The sequence below is a fragment of the Mustela nigripes genome, chromosome 14, assembly GCF_022355385.1.
Source record: "Mustela nigripes isolate SB6536 chromosome 14, MUSNIG.SB6536, whole genome shotgun sequence".
Taxonomy (NCBI): Eukaryota; Metazoa; Chordata; class Mammalia; order Carnivora; family Mustelidae; genus Mustela; species Mustela nigripes.
The window spans coordinates 98,254,236-98,279,766 of NC_081570.1; the positions used below are offsets into that span (position 1 = coordinate 98,254,236).

General features: G+C 38.4%; 1 protein-coding gene and 1 pseudogene across 1 annotated transcript in view; one reads left to right on the forward strand and one right to left on the reverse strand.

Moving 5' to 3' along the window:
- DENND2C (DENN domain containing 2C) overlaps window positions 1-25,531 on the reverse strand; it is an 82,426-nt gene that overhangs the window by 35,968 nt on the left and 20,927 nt on the right. The window contains exons 2-3 of the mRNA XM_059374333.1: window positions 1,775-2,788; window positions 678-814 (exon numbers count right to left, since the gene is read on the reverse strand). Coding sequence (XP_059230316.1) covers window positions 678-814; window positions 1,775-2,598 — 961 coding nt within the window. The 5' untranslated portion in view covers window positions 2,599-2,788. The remainder of the gene's footprint in view (window positions 1-677; window positions 815-1,774; window positions 2,789-25,531) is intronic.
- LOC132002114 (cytochrome c oxidase subunit 7C, mitochondrial-like) lies at window positions 12,060-12,499 on the forward strand (annotated as a pseudogene).

Consider the following 25,531-nt stretch of genomic DNA (forward strand, 5'->3'; position numbering starts at 1 on the left):
ACTCAGGCATCCCACCAAGCTAAAAGAATTCTCAAAATACTATATATTATAAACATCTACTTCTGAACTCAGCAGTCCACTAAACTGGCTACAAAAACCATTCAAAAATAAAAGAATTTTGGGACGCCTGGGTGGCTCAGTTGGTTGGACGACTGCCTTCGGCTCAGGTCATGATCCCGGAGTCCCGGGATCGAGTCCCGCATCAGGCTCCCAGCTCCATGGGGAGTCTGCTTTGCTCTCTGACCTTCTCCTCGCTCATGCTCTCTCTGTCTCTCTCTCAAATAAATAAATAAAATCTTAAAAAAAAAACGAATAAAAGAATTTATATGACAAAAGTTTCCATATTTAAAAGAAACAGTGGGACGCCTGGGTGGTTCAGTTGTTAAGCTTGTCTACCTTTGGCTCAGGTCATGATCCCAGGTCAGGGGATCCAGCCCTGCATCAGGTTCTCTGCTCTGTGGTGGGAAGCCTGCTTCTACCTCTCCCACTCTCTCTGCTTGTGTTCCCTCTCTCCCTGTGTCTCTGTCAAATAAATACATAAAATCTTAAAAAAAAAAAATAAAAGAAACAGCTACAGCAACATACGCTTGATTATAAAAGAAAATATCATCCTACAGTTAAGGGCCCCACCAAGTACATACTCATTAAATTTAACTGCAAAGTTTGTGGACACGTACATATTATATCCTCATAGATATTGTCCTCCGACTGTGTGTAATAAAGTGCCGAGCCGGAATTTCTTCCAAGTTCTTCATGAATTTTCTGTGAGCTCCGATTTCGAAAGTGCTGAATATCCTCAAATTCAAAGGATTTCCTTAAGAAAGGAGATATGTTTTAAAGTTATATTGTTTTAAAACTCTAGTGTTCTTGGGGCGTCTGGGTGGCTCAGTTGGTTAAGCCTCTGCCTTCGTCTCAGGTCATGATCCCAGAGTCCTGGGATCGAGCCCTACACTGGGCTCTCTGCTCAGCTGGGAGCCTGCTTCCTCCTCTATCTCTGCCTGCCTCTCTGTCTACTTGCAATCTCTGTCTGTTAAATACATAAATTTAAAAAAATCTTTCAAAAATGGGGAGCCTGGGTGGCTTAGTGGGTTAAAGCCTCTGCCTTCGGCTCAGGTCATGGTCTCAGGGTCCTGGGATCGAGCCGGGATAGGGCTTTCTGCTCAGTGGGGAGCCTGCTTCCCTTCCTCTCTCTCTGCCTGCCTCTCTGCCTGCTTGTGATTTGTCTGTCAAATAAATAAATAAAATCTTTAAAAAAAATCTTTAAAAAATAAATAAATGAAACGCTAGTGTTCTTTAAATTGGTATGCTAGAAATCAGTAAGTAAAGGACTTGCATGCAAAATTACAAAGGTGTTTTATCATATACCTAAGAATAATAAACTAGGCTGATACCTTATATACGCCATGAGAAAACTGGAGGCCTTTGGCCAACTACATTCACGTTCTTTATTGCATAACTTTATAAAATTCACTCTGATGAAAAGTGAAGCCAAGACCAGCATGTCCTAAATGAAGCAGAAGAACGTACTTACTTCCCTACACATTCTTACATGATACAAAATGCAAGTTTTCCCGATGTTCTTATGTCCGCAAATTGTCTTAGGTATTATTTCCTTTTGTAGGTACTTTTCCCTTGGGTTAATCAACATCTGTAAAATCAAACTAGGCATGTAACCCAGGCAGGGAAATGAAAATGGCTTTGAAAAGAGAAAAGCAGCTCAGCAGCTCTGTAAGGGCAATACTTAGAAATCATTACGGAGCAAATAAAAACACACCTTTTAGATCTCCCTCTGATTTTTCTGCTGTATTTCTTTGGTTCAGGTTCCTGAGAAGAGGCCAAAGAAGCCTCTGTGCAGGAATTATTTTCACAGTATTTTCTGTCACAGTTTCTTTCCTTAGATGGCATAACACCGGATTCAGATAAATATCTGAATGTCCTGCGAGGTTTGGGCAAAGGATTTATAGAAGGTCCGCATTCTTGTCCCTCGGGTTCAGAGTAAATATTTTCTAAGCTCTTGGTTATTCCACATGAACTATCCAGAACTCTGAAATTTTCTTTTTCTGAAGAGTCACAGCGTTCTAAAGCGAAATTTAAGACTTTATCTGGGGGGAGTGCTTCTATTTTCTTCCACAGTATCTGGGAGGTATAGAAGTTTCCCGGAGGTAAGGAACTCTCTGGATCCAGAACAACCCCTTTCCAGCTTTCAATCTGTTTGACCCTAGAACACACCCAGCTGGATTCCGATTCATTTCTCAAGAGGTGTGGGTCATCACATCCACACTGCCCGCCTTCGTCCTCAGTTTGATCGGGGCTGTTAGCATCTTCATTAACGTCTAGACCAACACTTCGAGAGTTGGTTATATCCAACTTCTTGCTCTTTGCCTCAGCAACAGGACTTTTCTTAAGAAGAATCTCTTGATGGCAGTTAGTATATCTCACTCCAAAGTCCTTCGGATGCCACTTCTCTGGATTAGATATACCGTTAGCTCTTCCTTCCCACTGAGAAATTTTTTGTTTGATATTTTTGCAGTGGCTTCTTGACAGTGTCTGAACAGCAGAACGAGAAAAACCGGCATCCATGTTCCCAGTTGGGTGCATGACAGAGTACGGATTTTACTGAGGCTCCATTGTAAGTAACTGTGAAATACCGCACTCTTTATCCTGTCACTTAGTATCCAAACAATTCCAGCATTTTCCTTTCATCTTTAACCTGGAAATCTCTTTTTAAAAAGAAAAATCTTGATTACTGATCCTGTGGAAAACGGCTGCAACTTTATGTTGAATATTCCTATTAAAAAGAGACAATCATATGTTAACACAGTTGTATAATTTCCTAAAGTCCACTAAAACACTGCCTATCTCTCCCTAAACAATTCATTTACACTGCATGTGTAAAAATATACTTGTCATCCACTAAATCATTCAACTCCATAAAGGCATTCCTAAGATGGTGCTAGAACACAGAGAAAATAACTACCTTGTGATATTTCTCAAATTGTCAGCTTTAATGTTCTGCCGTATTTAATTTCCTTAAGTTACATAGAAGGAGGTTTTATAAGAAATTACATATAGTAGTATACAATATTACTTTGTAAAATCAATTCCTTATGAAAACTTCTCTTAACAAAACAAGACCCATCAGAGTATTATAAAAAGCATACATATATAGAAATACCTCCCAAATAACTAATAAGTTTATGCATACACCCAGAGAAAGATCCAGTTAGTCTGGAAACACATCAATACCTAATTTCTTCCTCCTCTTCTGTGTTGGGAGATAATACTAGCCCTTATTTCAACATACCTTTATTTCAACTTTCCCATTTTGCAGCACAGGACTCCATACACACAGTGCTAACGACAAGTCAATGTGCCATCAACTATCAGTTGCTTTGCTTTAAAATATCCTAACTTTATTTTGTCACCCACTGAACTTTTGCACATTGCAGCCACCACACCCTTGACCCAAATCGGCAAAAATACTTGCAGGCACTGTCACAGTCCTTCCTTTCACAGACAGGCTTCACTCATTTAGGCCCATAAATGTTTCCTCAAATGTAAAACTTGGCATAGAACTTTTCTTATCAACTGAGTAAAGACCTGATCTCAAGTTCTACTGTATACTGGTTATAAATAGCAACTGATTCAAAACTTCCTGAGGCAGGGGTCATCCTTCCTTGAGCTTTGTCTGTGGGGCCTTGATTAACAGGCAGGAAAATATCTTGGCCCAGCTCTGTCAGGGCAGCTGACCAAAACTGATACACAATTCACACGCAAAATTTATTCTAGGTGGGACAATTGCTAATCAGGGCTTCCATCAACTTTCCTTTCAAACATGCCCACAAGCTTGTAGGAAAATCAGCTTGGCCTGCAAATAGACTCTGATGAGGACTGAATGAAAAAAAAAAAAATCATTCTAAATAACCTTAAGATATTAAACTAATGTGGGTGGAAAAAAACAAACCCTAAGCCCCGAAATACCAAAGCTGTTGTCGCAGAACTCTTTCTTTTTTTGGCTGCTGCCACCGCCACCACAGTCCCCAGCCCTTGCTGTGCGTGACCTGCCCACACCATCTGGGGCCCAGGCCCAGAACTGTCCATAAAGACTAATGCGTACAATGTGAAGGCCCAATCAGCCACCGCTCACTATTAAACTGAAAATCATTTTGTCACTTCTGATGTTTATAGAGTAGTCCTAAGGATTTTAGAGTGTGCTTGAGACTCACGTTTTCCTCACAACAGACATGGTCTATTGTGAAAATCTGCATATAACTTTTGACTTCTCCAAAATTTAATTACCAACAGCCTACAGATGGCAGGAAGAAGCCTTACCCATAACATTAACAGCTGATTAACACATATTTTGTATGTTACACATATTATATGCTGTATTCTTTTTTAAATATACTGTATTCTTATAAAAAAAAACCAGGGAAAATATTAAGGAAAATCTTAAGGAAGAGAAAATATATTTACAGTGCTGTCCTGTATTTATCGCAAAATATCTACCTAGAAGTGAACCTGCACAATTCAAACCTGTGTCATTCACGGGTCAACTGTATTTTTCTCTCTCCTAGGAGCCTAGTAGAGGTTTTCAGCAGTCTTTGTCAATGCTTTCTTTACCTTTCCTTTGTTAATATGTGAATGTATGTAATGTATGAATGACTGCAAGGTACGAATGGATCAAACTGGGAAGAAAGATCAAATTTGCTAGGGCTAAAAAAATTTAAGGGCCAAAGAATTTTTTTTTCTTTAAGATTTTTATTTATTTATTTGACAGAGAGATACAGAGAGAGCACAAGTAGAGCAGCAGGCAGAGGGAAAGGGAGAGGCAGACCCTGAGCAGGGAACTCGATGTAGGGTTTGATCCCAGGACCCTGGGATCATGACCTGAGCTGAAGGCAGTGGCTTAACTGACTGAGCCGCCCAGAGACCGCAGGAACAAAGAAATTTTTAACTTGAAGATCACGAGCAACAAACGCTAGATTTATGGACTTCACACACAATTATGAATGATGTGTATTGATGGTGTTTCAGTGGCAATCAGGTAGCAGAGGAACCTAAGACACTCCTAACAGACGTGGGCATTATAAACAAATGCTACTTGCTCCTAAACATACGTACTGATACACGGCAACTTTCAAAATATGGACAAATGATTTCAAAAACAAAAAAGTTTTAATGCATTCTAACTAGACAGGTATCTACCTAGACAGTACCGAGAATTTACCTTTGTATCTGACTTCACAGTTCCAATTTTTGACAGATTAAACTCTTTATAATGTGGCTTGTCTATTCTCATATACAAGTTCTCTGATTCTGTCCCCTCCAAAAAATAAGAATCACTCCCCAAACCAAGAGGCATCTCATGTCTGACTTAAACCGAATTGAATTCAGAGTTAGCTTCCTCCCCAGCACCCCCTCTGCGTGGCTCTCCTGCTCCGTGCGCTCCTTTCTACCCCTCCCCCCTCACATCCCCAGTTCCTTGCGCTGACCTCCTCTACCAGAAACACTCCAAGCCCCAAGTGCCGGCCCAGTTTTCAAGTCCTAGATCTCTCCACAGCTTCATCTTTTGGCAAACTCCCTCAGGCCAACTCACACATTTATCCCTAGAGATTACTTCCTCAAGTTCGCTGCAATGGTTCTAACAAAAACAGAGACTGAGAAAATATGACAACTTCAACAATTTTTGGGATTTTTTTTCTTATTACCACGAAATGAGTCAGACTTCCCTCCCAGTAAAGATGACTAAGGCAGCAGGCAGGACTCACAACTTCAAGAGGAGGGAGAGCACTCAATCACCATAATGGGTATCTCAACAGAAGAAACAGCGACAGAACAAAAGATGTACAAATATGAAAAATCAAGCATGGTTTTAGAAGCATAATAAAATACCATGCTTGGAATAAAGGGTACTAATTGAACTTTTTTTTCCCTTATTCTTTGCTCCCAAAGAGGTGATCCTTCATCAGGTCCCCCCCACCCCCCGCCTTTTTTTTTTTTTTTTTTAAGATTTTATCCATTTATTTGACAGATCACAAGTAGGCAGAGAGGCAAGTGGGGTGGGAGGGCAGGAAGCAGGCTCCCTACTGAGCAGAGAGCCTGATGTGGGGCTCGATCCCCGGGCCCTGGGATCATGACCTGAGCTGAAGGCAGAGGCTTTAAACCACTGAGCCACCCAGGCACCCCTAGGTCTTCTTGTATTTATTTATTTATTTATTTAGAGGATTTACTTACTTTCTTTTTTTTTTTTTAAGATTTTATTTATTTGACAGAGAGAGATCACTAGTAGGCAGAGAGGCAAGCAGAGAGAGAGAGAGAGAGAGAGAGAGAGAGAGAGGAGGAAGCAGGCTCCTTGCCTAGCAGAGAGCCCGATGTGGGACTCTATCCCAGGACCCTGAGATCATGACCTGAGCTGAAGGCAGAGGCTTAACCCACTGAGCCACCCAGGTAGCTCCTTGAGGATTTACTTTCATCCAAGAAACCCATCAGCTGTACTTTATCAGCTTAAAATGTAATGTATAATATAACTTATCATATACAGGATTCTGTGTTCTTAACATATTAAAAAGAAACCAATTTGAGTCCATTCAGGTAAGTGAAATTCTCTGGAAAAGAGAATACTGATGCTCTGTTTTACTAACTCAAGCCTTACATGGGAAAGCTTCTCACTTCAAATCCTTTAAAACATTTTATTTGATCAAACATAAATATCTGACAAAATAGGAAGAATCTGGATCATTCTGAAAGTTGATTTAAAAACTGATGTAAGAGTATACTTTTAACGACTGATCTACTTTAGACAGACAAAGAGAGAGGGCAGTTGTGTGAGTGTGGGGGGAGGGACAGAAGGAGAAACTCTTCCACCAGACTCGCGCTGAGCACAGAGCCCAACAGGGGTGCAATGGGGAGGGTTAGGGAATGTGGGGTAGGGGTGAGGGCTCAGTCTCACAACCCATGAGTTCAAGACCTGAGCTGAAACCAAGTCTAAGCTCAACCAAATGAGCCACCCAGGCGCCCTGAGGATATGCTCTTAAATGATTAATATTTTTATGTGAATTTTACCTCAATTAGAAAATGATGAAAGGGGCGCCTGGGTGGCTCAGCGGGTTAAAGCCTCTGCCTTCGGCTCAGATCATGATCCCAGGGTCCTGGGATCGAGTTCCGCATTAAGCCCTCTGCTCAGCAGGGAGCCTGCTTCTTCCTCTCTCTCTGCCTGCTTCTCTGCCTACTTGTGATCTCTGTCTGTCAAATAAATAAACAAATATTAAGATTTTATTTATTTGTCAGAAAGAGAGAGAGAGTACAAGCAGGTGGAGAGGAAGGCAGAGGGAGAAGCAAATGCCTTGCTGAGCAAAGAGCCCAATGTGGGACTCGATCCTAGGAACCTGGGATCATGACCTAAGCCGAAAGTAGCTGCTTAACTGACTGAGCAACCCAGGTGTCCTGAATTTGTGAGAAATTTAAATGAATTTAAAAGTTCATATTCTGGGGCGACTAGGTGGCTCAGTGGGTTAAATCCTCTGCTTTCGGCTCAGGTCATGATCCTAGGGTCCTGGGATCAAGCCACACATCGGACTCTCTGCTCAGTGGGGAGCCTACTTCCCTTCCTCTCTCTCTGCCTGCCTCTCTGTGTGCCTGTAATCTCTGTCTGTCAAATCAATGAATAAAATGAAAAAAAAGAAAGAAAGAAAAAAAAGAAAGAAAAATGATGAAAGGGACAAGAAAGACTCTTACCACCGGCCACAAAAGTCATTGAACTAGACTTGCTTTCCCAGCATAACTACAAAACCAGACTTACAGATTAAATAAAATAAATGCTTTTGATATTGGATAACAGGACAACACAGGACTGTAACCTCTCAATGAAGAAAAACAAATGAGGCAGGCACTATGTTGGCTCAGTTTTCACCTTGGAGGCTCTTTCCAGAAAATAGCACAGAACATGATACGCTTGCTGAGTTACAGATAAATGGATCAGAGTTTGGAGGGGCTAAGAAACATGGCATTTTCGGGGCCCCATATCAGATAGGAGGGAACAACACAGAAAAAGCTCCAGAAATCTATGTAGGATCCCTGGAGTCTTGGTTTAAATACTAAGCTGTTAAGGCACAGGGTAACACTGCTGGAAACAAATTACTGGGGAAAGAACAACTATAGGGGACCTGGAAGCTGATTAATACCCAGAGTTCACAAAGGGCTGGGAAATGTCCAACTTCCAATGATCTACAGAGGAGCAGACTTATTGAACACCCAGGCAATTCAGTAAGGACGTTAGGAGGGCATGGCTTGTCAGCAGGGCTAAATTAGCCCTACAATAAAGACTACTTTAGAACTACCCTAGCAAAGCTTTTTTTTTTTTTTTTTTAATTTATTTGACAGACAGAGATCACAAGTAGGCAGAGAGGCAGGCAGAGAGGGAAGGAAGCAGGCTTCCCGCTGAGCAGAGAGCCCGACACAGGGCTTGATCCCAGGAGCCTGGGATCATGACTTGAGCTGAAAGCAGAGGCTTTAACCCACTGAGCCACTCAGGCGCCCCCTAACAAAGCTTTTGAAAGGTCTTAAAAGCGGGAGGCTCAGACAGTTAGGCATCCACCTTTAGCTCAGGTCATGATCCCAGGGTCCTGGGATCAAATCCTACAGTGGGCTCCCTGCTCAGCAGAGACCCTGCTTCTCCCTTTCCTTCTGCCTGCTGCTCTGCCTACTTGTGCTCTCTATCTCTGTGTCAAATAAATAAATAATCTTTAAAAGCAAACAAACCCACAAATTCAAAGATTAATTTATCAGAATTTCAAGATGTCTGCAACAGAGCATAAAGCCCCACAAGGGCCCTTTTGAGTGCAGGACCCTGTATAGCTACACTGATTGTCTGCCCATGAAGCTGGCACTGTCTACACTATATTGTGGAATTTATAGCAATGTGGGAATAAAATGTAAGAAGAGTACAAAGGAGGGAAAGGAAAATGGAAAGATATATATAAATTTCTTACTTTATGCATAAAGTAGTACATTTTTTTTTAAGATTTTATTTTTAAGTAATCTCTATATCCAATATGAGACTCAAACACACAACGTGAAGATCAAGAGTTGCATGTTCCTGGGACGCCTGGGTGGCTCAAGCTGGTTAAGCGGCTGCCTTCGGCTCAGGTCATGATCCCAGCGTCCTGTAATCGAGTCCCACATCGGGCTCCTTGCTCCGCAGGGAGCCTGCTTCTCCCTCTGCCACTCTGTCTGCTTGTGCTTGCTCTCTCTCTCTCTCTCTGACGAATAAATAAATAAAATCTTAAAAAAAAAAAAAAAGAGTTGCATGTTCCTCTGGCTGAGGCAGCCAGGAGCCCATGTAGTAGATTATCTGAAGGGGAAAGATTAAAGTTGTATGCTGTGAACTCTAAAGCAATCACTTTAGAATCGAATTCTAAAAAAATACTCAGTGCAGAAAAAGACAGGGGTGGCAGGGAGGAGGAAAAACCGCAAGAACCACCACCACCACCACCACCAAAAAACCCCAAAAAACCAAAAAATCAAAAAAAAAAAAACCAACCCAAACAGAAACAGAAAAAGAATAGCGGGCGCCTGGGTGTCTCAGTGGGTTAAGCCGCTGCCTTCGGCTCAGGTCATGATCTCAGGGTCCTGGGATCGAGTCCCGCATCGGGCTCTCTGCTCAGCAGGGAGCCTGCTTCTCTCTCTCTCTCTCTCTCTCTCTCTGCCTGCCTCTCCATCTACTTGTGATTTCTGTCAAATAAATAAATAAAATCTTTAAAAAAAAAATGAATAGCAAGACTACACTTAAATCTAACCATACTAATTATTATGTTAACTGAAAATGAGCTGAATTCTAAATAAAAGGCAAAGATGATCATACTTGATTAAAAAACAAAAAAACAAGACCTAACTCTGCACTTCTTTAAGAACTGCATTTTGAATTTCAAGACACTTCTGTTACAATAAAGAGGTTAGGCCAAGAAATACTAGCAGAGATAAAGAGATAAAGACATTTCAAACAAAAATGGAAACAATTCGTCAATAAGACTGAATAATCCTCCCCCCCACTTTTTTTTAGATTTTATTTGTTTATTTGACAGAGAGACACAGCAAGAGAGGGAACACAAGCATGGAGAGTGGCAGAGGGAAAAGCAGGCTTTCTGACTAGCAAGAAGCCCAATGTGGGCTCAATCCCCTGGGATCATGACCTGAGCTGAAGACAAACACTTAATGACTGAGCCACCCAAGTGCCCCCAAGATTGAATAATCCTAAATGTTCATGTACATCATAACACAGTTTCAAAATGTAAGAAGCAAAAAATGTAGAGCCAAAAGGACAAATGGACATATCTGTAATTTTACTGAGGATTTCATTACTCTTCATGAGTAATAGCCCCATTGACAGAAAATCAGGAAATAGATAAAAGACTTGAATACCACCATTAATCAACTTGACCTAAGTGACATTTTAGAACACTGCACCCAACAACAATAGAACATATATTCAAGCATACATGGAATATTAACCAGTAAACCATATGTTGGACAATAAAATAAAACTTAATGAATTTTAAATGACTGAAGTCATCCTGAGAATGATTCTCTAACACACAATGGAACTTAATTAAAAATAAATAATCAAAAGATATCTGGAAAATGCCAAGATATTTGGAAATTCTTATGTTATAAAAAGAAAAAAAGTTTGGAAACACTGTATCTTGCTGTTTCAAGTTAAAACACATTGTATTCCATTAAGTTTCAAGTCATCACTTTATTTTTTTAAAGTTTTAAAAATTTATTTATTTATTTGACAGACAGAGATCACAAGTACACAGAGAAGTGGGCAGAGAGAGAGAGAGAGAGGAGGAAGCAGGCTCCCTGCTGAGCAGAGAGCCCTAAATGGGCCTCACTTCATAATCCCCCTGGGATTATGACCTGAGCCGAAGGCAGAGGCTTTAACCCACTGAGCCACCCAGGTGCCCCTCAAGTCATCATTTTAAATTATTCTCCAGATTAATGCTCTACATTCACATCTGTCTAAATTATCCTACTGCCCATCCTGCAATGTACCATCCTTTTCAATATTACATGCTTCTAAATCCTATAGTGAAATTTGAATGTCATTATTCCACTTATATCTGAAAAAAAAAATCCCAAAGATTTAAGGTTGTTTCTTAAGAAGGAATAAAAAGTAAATTAAACTCAAAGCAAGTAGAAGAAAATAGTAAGATGTAAATATTCATGAAATAACAACCACCGAACAACAAAGAAATCAATGAAACATAAAAAGTTATTTGAGATGTCAATAAATTGATAAACATCTAAGTGGGCTGAACAAAGAAAAAAAGAAGAAAAGGCACAAATTAAAAGTATGAGGAATGAAAAAGGGGTCATTACCTACAGATCTTTCATAAAAGGATATAAAGAATGATTATGAATAAATTTGTTGTAGTAAATTCGACAACTTAAATGAGATGGACAAATTCCTTGAAAGATATAAATTGCCAAAACAGACACAAGAAGATACAGGAATTCTGAGTGTCTCTATTTTTTTTAATTAAAATTTTAATTGAAAGCCTTACATTAAAAAAACTCCAGGTCCACACAGCTTCACTTGTTAATTTTATTAAACATTCACTTGTTAATTTTATTAAACATTCAAAGACATAATACTAATCTTATACAAACTCTTCCAGAGAACAGAAGAGGAAACATTTTTAACTCATTTTGTAAGACCAACATTACCCTGTTGGAAAACCAAAGACACTACAAGGGAAGAAAAATATAGAACAGAACTCATGAACTCATGTGAAGGTCCTTTCAAAACATCAGCGAATAAAAGTCATAAATAAACACAAAAAATACGGAGTCATGACTAAGTAGATTATAAGAGAATGCAAAGTTGCTTTAAAATAAAAAAATCTTTATATTTATGAGATAAAGAAAAAAGTCCCCTTGTAATTATCTTAGTAGATGCAATAAAGCATTTGAAAAAATTTCACACTTATTCATAATTGGGGGAAAAAACCTTCTAGCAAATCAGAAATTGAATTTCCACAGTCTGATAAATGGCAACTATGAAAAAACCAAGGTAATATTACACTAAGTGGCAAAAGATTTGACACCTTTCCCTTAAGACTGGGAAAAGGCAAGGATATCTTCTTTCACTGCTTTTATTCAATACTCTTATTTCATTTCGATAGGGAAAGTGCCCTTTCGGCTCTGACACACTGAGGAACAAGGTCGTGAAAAAGAGGAGGACTTGGTGTGGTGCTGCCATTGATCCTGGGTCCCTACACCTTTTACAGAACTCCCTACAGTGCTACATTGGGACAGACCATCTAGTGGTTCACAACCTATGTGGTCTGTCGTAGCCACTATGAAAAGGGCTTAGGGAAGAATTTGTCATTTTCAGTGGAAAACAAGTAGTAGTTACTGATTATGATAACTGTGTACTCTGGATTTGCAGTACCTTTTTTTTTTTTTAATAGTAAGACACCAGCTGCTTAAGAAATAAGGATGTTTTAATTAATCCATTAAACAGATGTGAAAAGGAACATTTAAGAGGTTCAATCTCTTTGAAAAATGAGTCAAACTCGAATTCAGCATAATACGTTTGTAAATAAACTTATGGCATAAAAAAGGGAAAAGAAAAAAAAACGGAAAAGAAATTAAACAAGATTGTATATGTAGAAAGTCCTAAGAGGGGCGCCTGGGTGACTCAGTGGTTTAAAGCCTTTGCCTTTGGCTCAGATCATGATCCCAGGGTCCTGGGATCGAGACCCACATTGGGCTCTCTGCTCAGCAGGGTGCCTGCTTCCACCGTCTCCCTCCGCCTGCCTCTCTGCCTACTTGTGATCTCTGTCTGTCAAATAAATAAATAAAATCTTAAAAAAAAAAAAACAGAAATTCCTAAGAAATTTACAGTAACAATCTACTAAAATTCATCAGGGAATTTAGCAAGGTCTCAGGATACATGATCAATATGTAAGGGAGAAATTGTACTTATACATACACGGAATAAATAATTGGAATGTGAAATGTAAAATAACATAAAAAGTTGCATAAAAATCATGAAATGCTTAGGGGTACAAAACTTGTACATTGAAAATACAAGATATTGCTAAGAAAAAAAATTAAAGAGCTACTAAATAAACAGAGATCCATCACATTAATGAACAAGAAGATTAAATTTTGTTAAGACATCAAATTCTCTCAAAATTGAGCTGTAGATTCAACGCACTCCTAATCAAAATCACAGTAGCTTTGTTGCAGAAATTGACAAGCTGATTCTTAAATTTATCTGGAAATGCAAAGGACCTCAAATAGCCTAAAACTTTTTTAAAAATAAGAAAGTTGAAGAACATATACTATTGATTTCGACACTGTAAAGCTACAATAATCAAGACAATGTGTATTAGTGAAAACAGAAGCAAATGGATCAACAGATCAGTACAGAGTCTAGAAAGAGACCGACACTTAATATAGTCAATAGACTTCCACAAAGCTGGGGGAAAATAATCTTTCCAATAGATTGCTTTGGAACAAATGGATATTTACAGGGAAAAAAAATTCGCCTTGACCATTACACAGCATTTACAAAAGTTAACTTGAAATATATCATAAGCCTAAACCCAACAAATAAAACTATAAACCTCCTAGAAGAAAAAATAGACAAAAAAATTTTTTAGAGAAGGAAAATATTTTTTTCTTTTCTTTTCTTTCTTTCTTTCTTGTTTTTTTTTTTTTTAAGATTTTATTTATTTATTTGACAGAGAGAAAATCACAAGTCGGCGAAGAGGAAGGCAGCGGGAGAGGGAGAAGCAGGCACCCCGCTGAGCAAGATGCCTGATGTGAGGCTCGATCCCAGGACCTGAGATCATGATCTGAGCTGAAGGAAGAGGCTTAACCCACTGAGCCACCGAGGTACCCTAAGGAAAAGATTTCTTAGGACATAAAAAGCACAAACCCACAGAAGGAAGAAATTAAGATCTTGCACTCTTCTAAGTATGTTTTAAAAATGAAACAGCAAGCCACAAAGAGGCAGAGAATATTCAAACTACATATATCTGACAAGCATTTAAATCCACAACATATAAATATTACAAATGAATAAGGCAAACAATATAATTAAAATATGCATCAGATGTGATCTTTTTACAAAAGATTTTATTAGTAGCCAGTTAGTAAAATAAAGTACCTGAAAAGTGGTACACTATCATTAGTCATTAAAGACATGCAAATTAAAACCCAAGATACCACTACATACCCACTAGAATGGTTAAAATGTGAAAGGATACTAAGTATGGGAGTACCTGGAACTCTCAAACACTGTGCCGTTGTAACATGGTACACACTTTGGAAAACAGTTTGGCAGTTCCCTATAAAATTAAACATATGATTGCCGTATGAAGGAGCAATTTCACTTGTAGGTATTTCATGTGAAAGAAAAATGCTATGTTCACACACATACTTCTACATAAATATATTCACAGCATCTTTATTCAGAACAGCCCAAATTAGAAACAGCCTAAAGGCCATCGACAAGCGAATACATAAACCAAGTGTAATATATTCATGCAACAGGATATTCCTCAGCAATGAAAAGGAACAAAACCCACCATATGCACAATGCAGACATCTCCCAAAAACATCCATAAACAAAAAAGTACATAAAGTATGATTCCATTTATATGAAATTAAAGAACAGCCAAAATTAATCTATAATGAAAGAAAGCAGATCTGTAGCTGTCTAGGGCCAGGAGGGTGAGAACTAACCTCAAAAGAGTATGAGGGAACTTTTGGGGGTGATGAAAATATATCTTGGTTGGGATGGCAGTTACAAGGGCGTATACATTTGTCAAAACTAACCGACCATACACTTAAAATGGGTGGATTTTATTGAACAAAGTTATATCCTGGGGCAGCAGGCCAGCTCAGTCGGTAGAGCATCCAACTCTAGATCTTGGGGTCGTGAGTTTAAGCCCCATTCTTTCTCTTTTCCTTTTAAGACTTTAACTACACATATGTTAGATGATTTAATATTATTCCACAGGTTACTTGTGCTCTGTTCATTTATTTTCTTTCACCTTTTTTTTTCTTTCTCTGTTTCAGTTTAGATAAATTCTACTGACCTGTTTTCAAGTTCATTAAACATTCTACAGGTCAAAGTCCAATCTGATTTTAAGTCCATCTAATAATTCTTATTTCAGATATTGTATTTTTCAGCTTCAAATTTTCTATCCAGTTCTTCTAACACTTCCATTCCTTTTCTGAAATACTCCATATTTTCACCCATTTATTTTTTTCCTGCATATTATTTAATTTATTTATAATAATCTTAAAGCCCTTGTTGGCTATGCCAACAACTGTGTCACCTTTAGGTTTCCTTTTATTGACTTTTTTTTCTCTTCATTATGGCTCACATTTTATTTTCTTCTAGTGTCTTGTAATTTTAATTTATGTATGTATGTATTTAAGTAATCTCTACCCCCACTGTGGGATCAAACTCACAATCCCAAAATCAAGAATCAAGAATCACATGCTCTTCCCACTGAGCCAGCCAATCATCCCTACTACCTTGTAATTTTTAATCATATTCGCGACACTGCCTATAAAAGAAGAGTAGAAGAAAAGATAAACTAGATACACTTTGTGTTTGTTTTTCTTTATATATTTCTGAGATTATAAACATTCCTCTCTCTGGTAATTAGATTGAGAGGCTGAACATTCAGATTCCTCATCGAGTCAAGTTGAGCTGAAGCTGGGTAGCAGGTCTTACTACATGGAATTCACCTGATTTTAGCCCCATCTCTAACCTCCTGAGTGGCTGCTACCTTTTAAATACTGTTAGTATTTGAGATGGACTAAGGATGGGTACAGTTTCAATTATTTTTGGTTCAATTCTGGATTCAGCCCTGGCAGGATATCACTGCACAAATATGTGGGACTATAAAACTTCTTTGTGCTTCTCATACCCCCTGCAATGCTGCTGTCTTAGTAAAAACTGAAACAGCAGATAATTATTGGGCCAAGTGGTTTGTTTTTGCATGTGGGATTCTTCCAGATTCCAATCTACTCTCCAATTCCAATTTTAGTATGTGTGCTGCCGAAGCAGCACCACATTCTAATTCCAACAGTCCACACTGTGAACTAAGACTTGGCAGATTTTTCCCTTTCCCCTGGAAGCCTCACCAGCTATGCCGGGGCTACTTGTATCCAGACTATATTCTTATCCTCAGGTATGGAAGTTGTTATGGCTCTTTGCTCACTTATAAAGGAATTCACTTTGGAATTCAGTTCACCAAAATTCCCCCCCACACACTATTCACTAGCCCCAGAGAAATGCATGATTTTTATTTTGTCCAGGATTTTCTTGTTACTATGGGAACAAATGTTTTTCAAGTCCTACATCCTAACTGGAAGAGGAAGAATCTTAAAATGTTTTTAATGAAATAGAACAGTGAACAATAATATTAATCAGAATACCCTGCATGAAGGTAAGGGTAAGTATTGCTTCAAAATGTTTGTTTCACGGTTGTGTGTGTGTGTGTGTAATGGATTGTACATGTATTTATTATGGTGCAGTGTGGTCAAAAAACTCGGAAAGTCTGTCTAGAGCCATGGGAATCCACGTCAATGCAAGGCAAAGAGTTCAGAGAAAGGATATCAGGACATGGATCTTTAAAGATAATTGTCTACTGCTAGCTGAATTTCAGGCACTGAAACACAGAAAAATACAGCCTTTTGCATATGAACACAGAACTAAGTATGTCCTTGGAAAAATACATGAAGCATAAAGTGTCACAATAGGCAACTGTGAGAGAAGAATAAAATACATCCAGATATTTTAATAACAAACAATCTTTGATTTTTATTAAAGCCAGTTCAATGTGCTGCTTACTGACTGCTATTGTTAGATTAAGAACGCAAAGAAATATTCTGGAGACACAATGTGCTCCGTTTATATTTGGCTTCTTTAATAAAAATATTTTAAAATTTCTTTTTTTGGAAGGGAAAGAGATAAGAAGATTCTCTGAATGTAAGAAAGTTATTCCTAAGTAAACAGAATAAATCATCTTTAACTCAGCATCAATGAAACAAGCCATAGAAAAGGCATGTTTAGGAGTTGCTCAGTTGGTTAAGTGTCTGCCTTTGGTTCAGGTCATGATCCCAGGGTACTGGGATCGAGCCTCACGTTGGGCTCCCTGCTCAGTGGGGAGCTTGTTTCTCCCTCTCTCCCTCCCCCGACTCATGCTCACTCTTACTCTATCTCAAATAAATAAACACAATCTTTAAAAAAAAGACATGGGGCATCTGGATGGCTCAGTGGGTTAAAGCCTCTGCCTTCGGCTCAGGTCATGATCTCAGGGTCCTGGGATTGAGCCCTGCGTTGGACTCTCTGCTCAGCAGGGAACCTGCTTCACCCTGTCTCTCTGCCTGCCTCTCTGCCTACTTGTGACTTCTCTCTCTGTGTCAAATAAATTTTTAAAAATCTAAAAAAAAAAATAAAAAATAAAAAAATTTTAAAAAAGCATGTTATAAAACATAGGTACAGACCACAGTATTTATAAGGGAGGCATTATGGTACAGGATACAAACAGTGTAGGCTTTGGGGCCGGACACCTGGATTCAAATCTTCTGCAACTTACTTGGTAGTGGGCCTTGTACTCTTAACCAATGCAAGCCTTACTCCATAACAAGGTGATAACACACAACAATAGAGTTATTAGAAGGATCAAATGAAATAATATATAAAGTCTCTCGTATAACGTAAGTGACCAAGAATAGTTATGACATTACTGCCACAACTTATTTAAATATTATATGTATTTTTATATGTAATATGTATATGTAATATCCCTAGTACAACAACTTCAACTTATGTACTTACCATTCTTCTTCTAGAACTACCATAATATAGCCTCCTCTATGACCTACCTGCCTCTACTATCAACTCCCTTCCAATACTGTTGCCAAAGTGATATTTCTAAAAGTTAGATATGATCAAATCACAAGCCAGTTAAAACTTTTGGTGGGTTCTGGTGCTTCATAATCTACCAAAGTGGTTATCAAAACTTACTCCAAAGGACAAGGGACTTCCAAGAACTGAACTGAGATAGGACATAAAAATTGGACAATACCCCCCCGCCACGAGTTTGCAGAAATAAGTTACATTAGTAGGTATTATTTACTCAATATTAGGTTTTCTCCTTCACAAGCCTATCTTTCAACATTTGACCCCTGCTACTGTTTGTGGTGTTTGCTAGTCAATGCCAACAAAATGGCAAAATAAACACATGGTCAACAAAAATCAATGAAAAAAATTGGGATAAGCCAGTCATGAAGTTTTAAAGCTTTATAAAAATGTCATAGATACATATATGTGCGCTCTTATAGTGCATACATAAAATATGGTCATAAATTTGCTACTCGAATAGTTTTTGGTTTAAGGATAAAAGTAAACACGTAAATATTTCATGGTGTCCAGAGACAAGATAAAGTCCATACTCCTCTCTATGATATAGATGATCTTTCACGCTCTCTTGCCAGCTTGATTCTTGCCATTTGCCTTGCTTACATGCTAAGAACATCAAGAACACTCCAAGAACATCAAATAATTTACATCCGCCAGTGGTTTAGAGCTAGAGTTCAAATATCGCCAGACTTGGTTCTTGGCTGTGTAACCTCAAATTATGTAATCCTTCTAAGCCTGCTTCCTTATCTAAAGAATGATCATATTATTACAGATAACACTTATGGAGTGTTATCTATTAATCAGGCATAATTTTACTCACTTTACCAATATTAACTCATCTCATGCTTGTAATAATCCATGAGATATAAATACTGTCATTATCCTAATTTTGAAGAAGAGAAAACAGAGCACAAAGAGGTTAAGTATAACTGATACAGGTCTTGGTACTCTCTGCCACAAAAGACACGGGTATTCATTCTATAAGGCTGTTGTAAGGATTAAATATGAAATGATGTAAAAAAAAAAAAACCTATTTAAGACAATTGCTGGCATATAGTAACTGCTCAGTAAATGACAGCTATCCGGTTGTCTGGATGGCTCTGGCAATTAAGCGTCTGACTCTTGATCTCAGCTCAGGTCTTGATTTCAGGGTCGTGAGTTCAAGCCCTGATGCCTTGGGCTTCACACTGGGTGTGGAGCCTACTTAAGAGAAACATGATAGCTACTAATTAATTACTTCCTGAACACACAATATACTTTCAAGACCCTTTCAAAGTTTTACTGTGAAACCTTCCTTAGACCTTGACCTGGAGTTAATCACTCCCGAGTGCTCCCATTACACCCCTTAGTATTCTGTAACCCTCTTCCAAAGTTAAATTCCTCTAAGAACAAAAAACTTCTGCATACATTTTCCATAACCTCAATAATCTTAATGTTCTGGAGTCGTTCTTGCTGGGGATACTTAGAAAGAGAAAATCACTTAAGGGTGAAAATGGAGAGGCAACACTGATAGCCAGAGAAGAATACATGTCTCTGTAATGCTGTCTTGAAAGCTCTAAAGCGAACCTAAATGTCAGAAGAGGACGCCCCGACTTGCTATAGCAGAGGATGCTAAGACATGTGTTATAGAAATACCAGATGCAGGGGCGCCTGGGTGGCTCAGTTGTTAAGTGTCTGCCTTCGGCTTGGGGTTAAGCATCTGCCTTTGGCCTGGGTCATCATCTCAAGGTCCTGGGATCAAACCCACATCAGGCTTCCTGCTCAACCCGGAGTCTTCCTCGCCCTCTGCCCCTCCCCCACAAGTCCCCAACTCATGCGCTTGCTCTCTCTTTCAAATAAGTAAATAAAATCTTTTTTTTTTTTTTTTTAAGAAATATTGAATGCAATTTAAATCTGCTCAGGAAGATGGGTAGGAATTTGAACTACTCAAATTATCTGCATTTTGGAAATTTCTAGTAGGTATATTTAATAAAATATAATACTGAGCCAAAATGAAGAGTCAGACGCTCAACTGACTTAGCTGCCCAGATTCCCTGCCTCTGGTTAAATTTTTGAGAAAACCCACAAAAATAAATCTTGCATAAAATTCTTCACTGAATTTGCTCAAAATATTTTAAAGCAAAAGAGAAAAAAATAATGTCAAACTGGTTTTTACCTTTCAAACTATTACCATCTTGTTAACTTTTCCTTGAACAACAAATCTTCAAAGCAAGCACATACAGGATATCAGCCTTTTATCTCATTTCTATCAGAGGAAACAGCCTTATAGGTAACTAAAAATGATTCCCAAAATAGCAAAGACGCTTAAAAAAAAAAAAATCCCTAATACTACTAATAATAGACAATATAAATTTCTCAGTAGCTATTGTGCCTAACCGCAAAGCAAGCAACAGGATTCTTCGAGAAATAAATTTAATTCCTTACCAATTCTAACAACTCTCTTAAGACATATGTCATGGAAAATTTGAGTTTTAAAAAGATTTTAATTAATTTATTTATTTTTAAAGATTTTATTTGTCAGAGAGATTGCAAAAGCAGGGGAATGGCAGGCAGAGGGAGAAGCAGGCTCCCTGCTGAGCAAGGAGCCTGGTTGGGGACTCAATCCCTGGACCCTGAACTGAAGGCAGATACTTAACCAGCTAAGCCACCCAGGCATTACCTGTTTTGTTTTGAATGAAAGAATGAAAAATGATAGTTGACTTAATTTAGATTATATTCAGAATTTTGAGGCACAAGTCAAAGAACTAGAATAACATTAATTTTGTGATTGTGTTTACAGGGTTGTTTATCCACGTTATTAAAAAAGATTCTAATGGGTGCTGGAGATTTTATTTAACAAAACTGTGTGACCCTAGGAGCAATCCTCATAACTAACCCAAGGTTATGGGCTGAATGCTTGTGTCCCCCCAAAATTCCCATGTTGAAGCCACAAGCCTCAATGTGATGTTATTGGAGGTGAGACCTTTGAGAGGTCAGGAGCATGAAGTACTTATGAATGGAATTAGTGCCTTTATAAGAAGAGACATAAGACAGATGAGATCTCTCCCCCTGCCGTGGGAGGATACAAGACCGCCCTCTGCAAACCAGGAAGAGGTCCCTCGTGAGGAATAACATTAGACAGTACTTTGATCTTGGACTTCTCAGTCTCTAGAACTGTAAGAAATAAATTTTTGTTAAGCCACCCAGTCTACAGTAGTTTTGTTATAGCAGCTGAGCTGACTAGACAAGCAGTAGTTTCATCTTCAGAACATATCCCTAACTCTGACCACTTACCATCTTCACTGCTACCACAGTAATCAACACCACCATCATTTTTCCCTTCTTGATTTTTTATTTCTACTCAATATTCACCTTTCCTGCCCATCTAAAATTAGCCTTCTTGGGGTGCCTGGGTGGCTCAGTTGGTTCGGCTCAGGTCACGATCTCAGGGTCGTGAGATCAAGTCTCTCAGTGGGCTTCATGCTCCACATAGAGTCTGCTTCAGATTCTCTCTCTCCCACTCCCTCTGCCCCTCCTCCTGCTCATGCGCATGCTCTCTCTCAATAAGTAAAATCTTAAAAAATAAAATTAAAAAAAACTAAAATAAGGCTTCTTTCCCCACATAGTACTCTATGCCTTTACTCTTCTATATTTTCTCCACAGAGCTTATCATTTACCTGAAATTCCATTATTTGTTTGTTTACGCATTATTTGTCTCCCTTGTTGGAACAAAAGACTTTCCACTACTATATTCCCAGCACCCAGAAGACTATGCACCATACAGTAATGCCCCAATAAGTATTTGCTGAATGACTAAATCCTGAATATAAGAATGTATAAAGAGCAAGGAAAGGTTTATGACAATTAGCAATGTCTATTACTTTAAGTGTTTCTGATGATGTGAAGTTGCCCCATTTGTAGGAGGGGAAAACATCTTAGAATAATTTAAGGGGAAATAACACCAAAACAACTTACTTAAATGATAATAAGCACCACAGTAATAAGAACTTTTTGTATATTTACTGTTTGCCCAGTACTACATGCATATTCTCATTTAATCCTTATAACAGTCTCTTGGAGGAAGATATTTTCATTTTCTAGTTGAGGAAATTGAGGCTTAGCAGGGTTAGATTACTTTTTAAGATCACATTACATTAAGTGGAAAAAACAGAATTTGAACCCTAAAACTCTTGTTCTTATTAGCACATAACATACTACCTTCAAGATAAAAAGACATTTTGATAAAGGACATATCTAAGTCAGAGGTCACCAAACTTTGCCTTGAAATGCCTAAAAAAGAAAAGAAAATTGATTTGTGTATATTTATAAATTACAGATGTAACAACTATAATATCATACATACTACAAAATGAAAAATTTTAGAGCACAAGATTTTTCAAAAATTTCATTTTATTGTCTTTGTTAAGAATTAAATATATAGGGGCACCTGGGTGGCTCAGTGGGTTAAGTAAGCCTCTGCCTTCAACTCAGGTCATAATCTCAGGGTCCTGCGATAGAGCCCTGCATTGGGCTCTCTGCTCAGTGGGGAGCCTGCTTCCCCCTCTCTCTGCCTACTTGTGATCCCTCTCTGTCAAATAAATAAAATCTTAAAAAAGAAAAGAATTAAATATGTAAATGGAAGATAAAATAACCATTTCTCTCTCACTCAAGTCTCACAAATAATAAATATTTTGGATAAGACTAATGTAATCAAACATGATTTTTTTGTTTTTTTTATTTTACTTTTTAAAATTTATTTATTTATTAATTATTTGAAAGAGAGAAAGAAAGAGAGATCACAAGTAGGGGGTAAGGATAGAAGGAGAAGCAGGCTCCCCACCAAGCGGGGAGCCTGATGTGGGACTTGATCCCAGAACCCTGGGATCATGACCTGAGCCGAAGGCAGATGCTTAACCAGCTAACCCACCCAGGCACCCTAAACACAATTAAAAAAAAAAAAAAGAAGAAGAAGAAGATTTTATTTATTTATTTATTTGAGAGAGAAAGAGTGTGAACAGGGAGGGGGAGAGGCAGAGGGAGAGAGACTCTCAAGCAGACTCCATACTGAGCTGAGGGGTTGGTGGGAAGGGAGCCTAGTGCTTAATCCCAAGACCACAAGACCATGACTGAGAGGAGATTAAGAGTTGGAGGCCCACCTGACTGTGCCACCCAGGTGTCCCCATTATGTTCTTTTCTTGAAACTGTGATTCAAAGATAGAGTTCTAAATTCACTTTATTTCATGCTTGGTCCTAAGGGTGTTATGGGTTGAAATATGCCCCCCCCTACCCATTCATATGTTGAAGTCCCAAACCCTAGTACCTCAGAATATGACTGTATTTGGAAACAAGATCTTTAAAAAAAAAAAAAGTAATCAAGTTAAAATAAGTTGACCAGAGTGGGCCCTAACCCAACATGACTGGTATCTCCATAAGTAAAGGAAATTTGTGGGGCACCTGGGTGGCTCAATGGGTTAAGCATCTGCTTTGGCTCAGGTTATGGTCCTGGGGTCCCAGGATGGAGCCCCATACTCAGCTCCCTGCTCAGCAGGGTGTCTACTTCTCCCTCTGCCTCTCCCCCTGCTCATGCTCTCTTTCTCTCTCAAGTAAATAAATAAAATCTTAAAAAAAAAAAAAAAGGAAAGGAAAATTGTACACAAACCCAGAGAAGACATGTAAAAACACAGGAAGAAGTCAGCCATCTATAAAGCCAAGAAGAGGGCCCAGAAGAAACCAACCCTGCCAACAGCTCAATTTTAGACTTCTAGCCTCCAAAAGTGTGAGAAAATAAATTCTGTTGTTTAAGCGATTCAGTCTGTGGTACTTTTCTTATAGCAGCTGAGCTGACTAATACAAAGGGCCATAGTAATTGAAAAAGATAACTCACCACAGTAACACAGAGCCAATGAAAGAAAAGCTTCATGGACTGAATTAAAAAAAAAAAATCTGAGGATGCCATTCACCAATGAAGCAAAAGTTTTTTGAATTGTGACTAGTATATTTCCATCTCCTTCAGTGTCTGTGGACTATATCTGCATATTATTTGGTCATTGTTATATTATTTAAATTTTTAACAAAGTGATTAAAAATCCACTGAAACTACTTTAAAAGATTTTAAAACAGACTAGAAAATTGTTTCCAAGGGTCCTAATGGTGCAGATATCAGAGTTTTATAGATGACACATTCTCTGTATTTGGGCAACAAATAGCAATGAAAACATTCCAAATATCAAATTCTCTCTTCAAATCATGAGATTCTTCAGAAAAACAACAGATTTCTCATTCATTAATACATCACTTTTGCTTTGAATGCATATACTGAAGGTGTTTGTATTTTTAAAATTTTCTGCTGATAACCAATTATCATTACATAAAACCAACAATTACAGAACTTTTCTACTGGAAAAAGAAAGTTGTTTGGCTTATTTTAACTCTGGAGACTCTTAAAAATAGTTCTTGGTAACAGACTAAGAACCTATTATAAGATACCAATTATTTCCAAGGCATCTTATTTTTCAAAGGACTGTGATGATTCTACAATTTATTTTATTTTTTTAAAGATTTTATTTATTTATTTGACAGACAGAGATCACAAGTAGGCAGAGAGGCAGGCAGAGAGAGAGAGAGGAGGAAGCAGGCTCCCCACCGAGCAGAGAACCCGATGCGGGGCTCAATCCCCGGACCCTGGGATCATGATCTGAGCCGAAGGCAGAGGCTTTAACCCACTGAGCCACCCAGGTGCCCCGATTCTACAATTTAAAATATAATTTGAAAGGGCACCTGGGTGGCTCAGTGGGTTAAGCATCTGCCATAGGCTCAGGTCAAGATCCCAGGGTCTTGGGATCGAGTCCCCACTGGGCTCCCTGCTTTGTGGGGAGTCTGCTTCTCCCCCTCCCTCTGCCTGCCACTCCCCGCTGCTTGTGCGTGTTCTCTCTCTCTCTCTCTGTCGAAAAAGAAATAAAAATCTTAAAAAATATAATATAATTTGTAAATATCCAGGGATTCGGCAACAACAACAACAAATCTGTAAATCTACCTACTCAGACACATATAAACTGGACACATAAAAACTATTATGTGCTGTAACAGCTAAAAGGGAACACAAAGTGAGGATGTCAGTGTCAACTCCTTTTTGTTGGGGAATGACCATTTTTCCCATTGGGATTAATCCCGTAGATAAACTCTTGACAAGGAGTGAAGGCACCAATGTCAATCCGTATAATAAATATCCCGTAAAGCCTAATTTCTTTTTTTTTTCAATGAAAACTAATATAAGTAACAATTCAAATGCTCTTTTCGCTTCATAGTGTATCATCTTGCACACCCCCAGGAGACCGAGTAAAGCGTTCCAGTTTACACGTGCATTAACTTTAATCCCACTTTACAAAGGTAAATTGAGAAAACTCGGGGGTCAGGTAGCAAAAAGTTTTATAAATCTAAAATGTAAACAACCTTTTCCTTTGAAGCTCAGAAGGAGTACTCAGAAGATGGAAGAAGTATTTTCCCCCAAAGCTTTATTGAGATATAACAGACATAACACACTGTGTAAGTCAGAAGCACAATGTGAATGGATAAGTGTATATATTGTGAAATGAT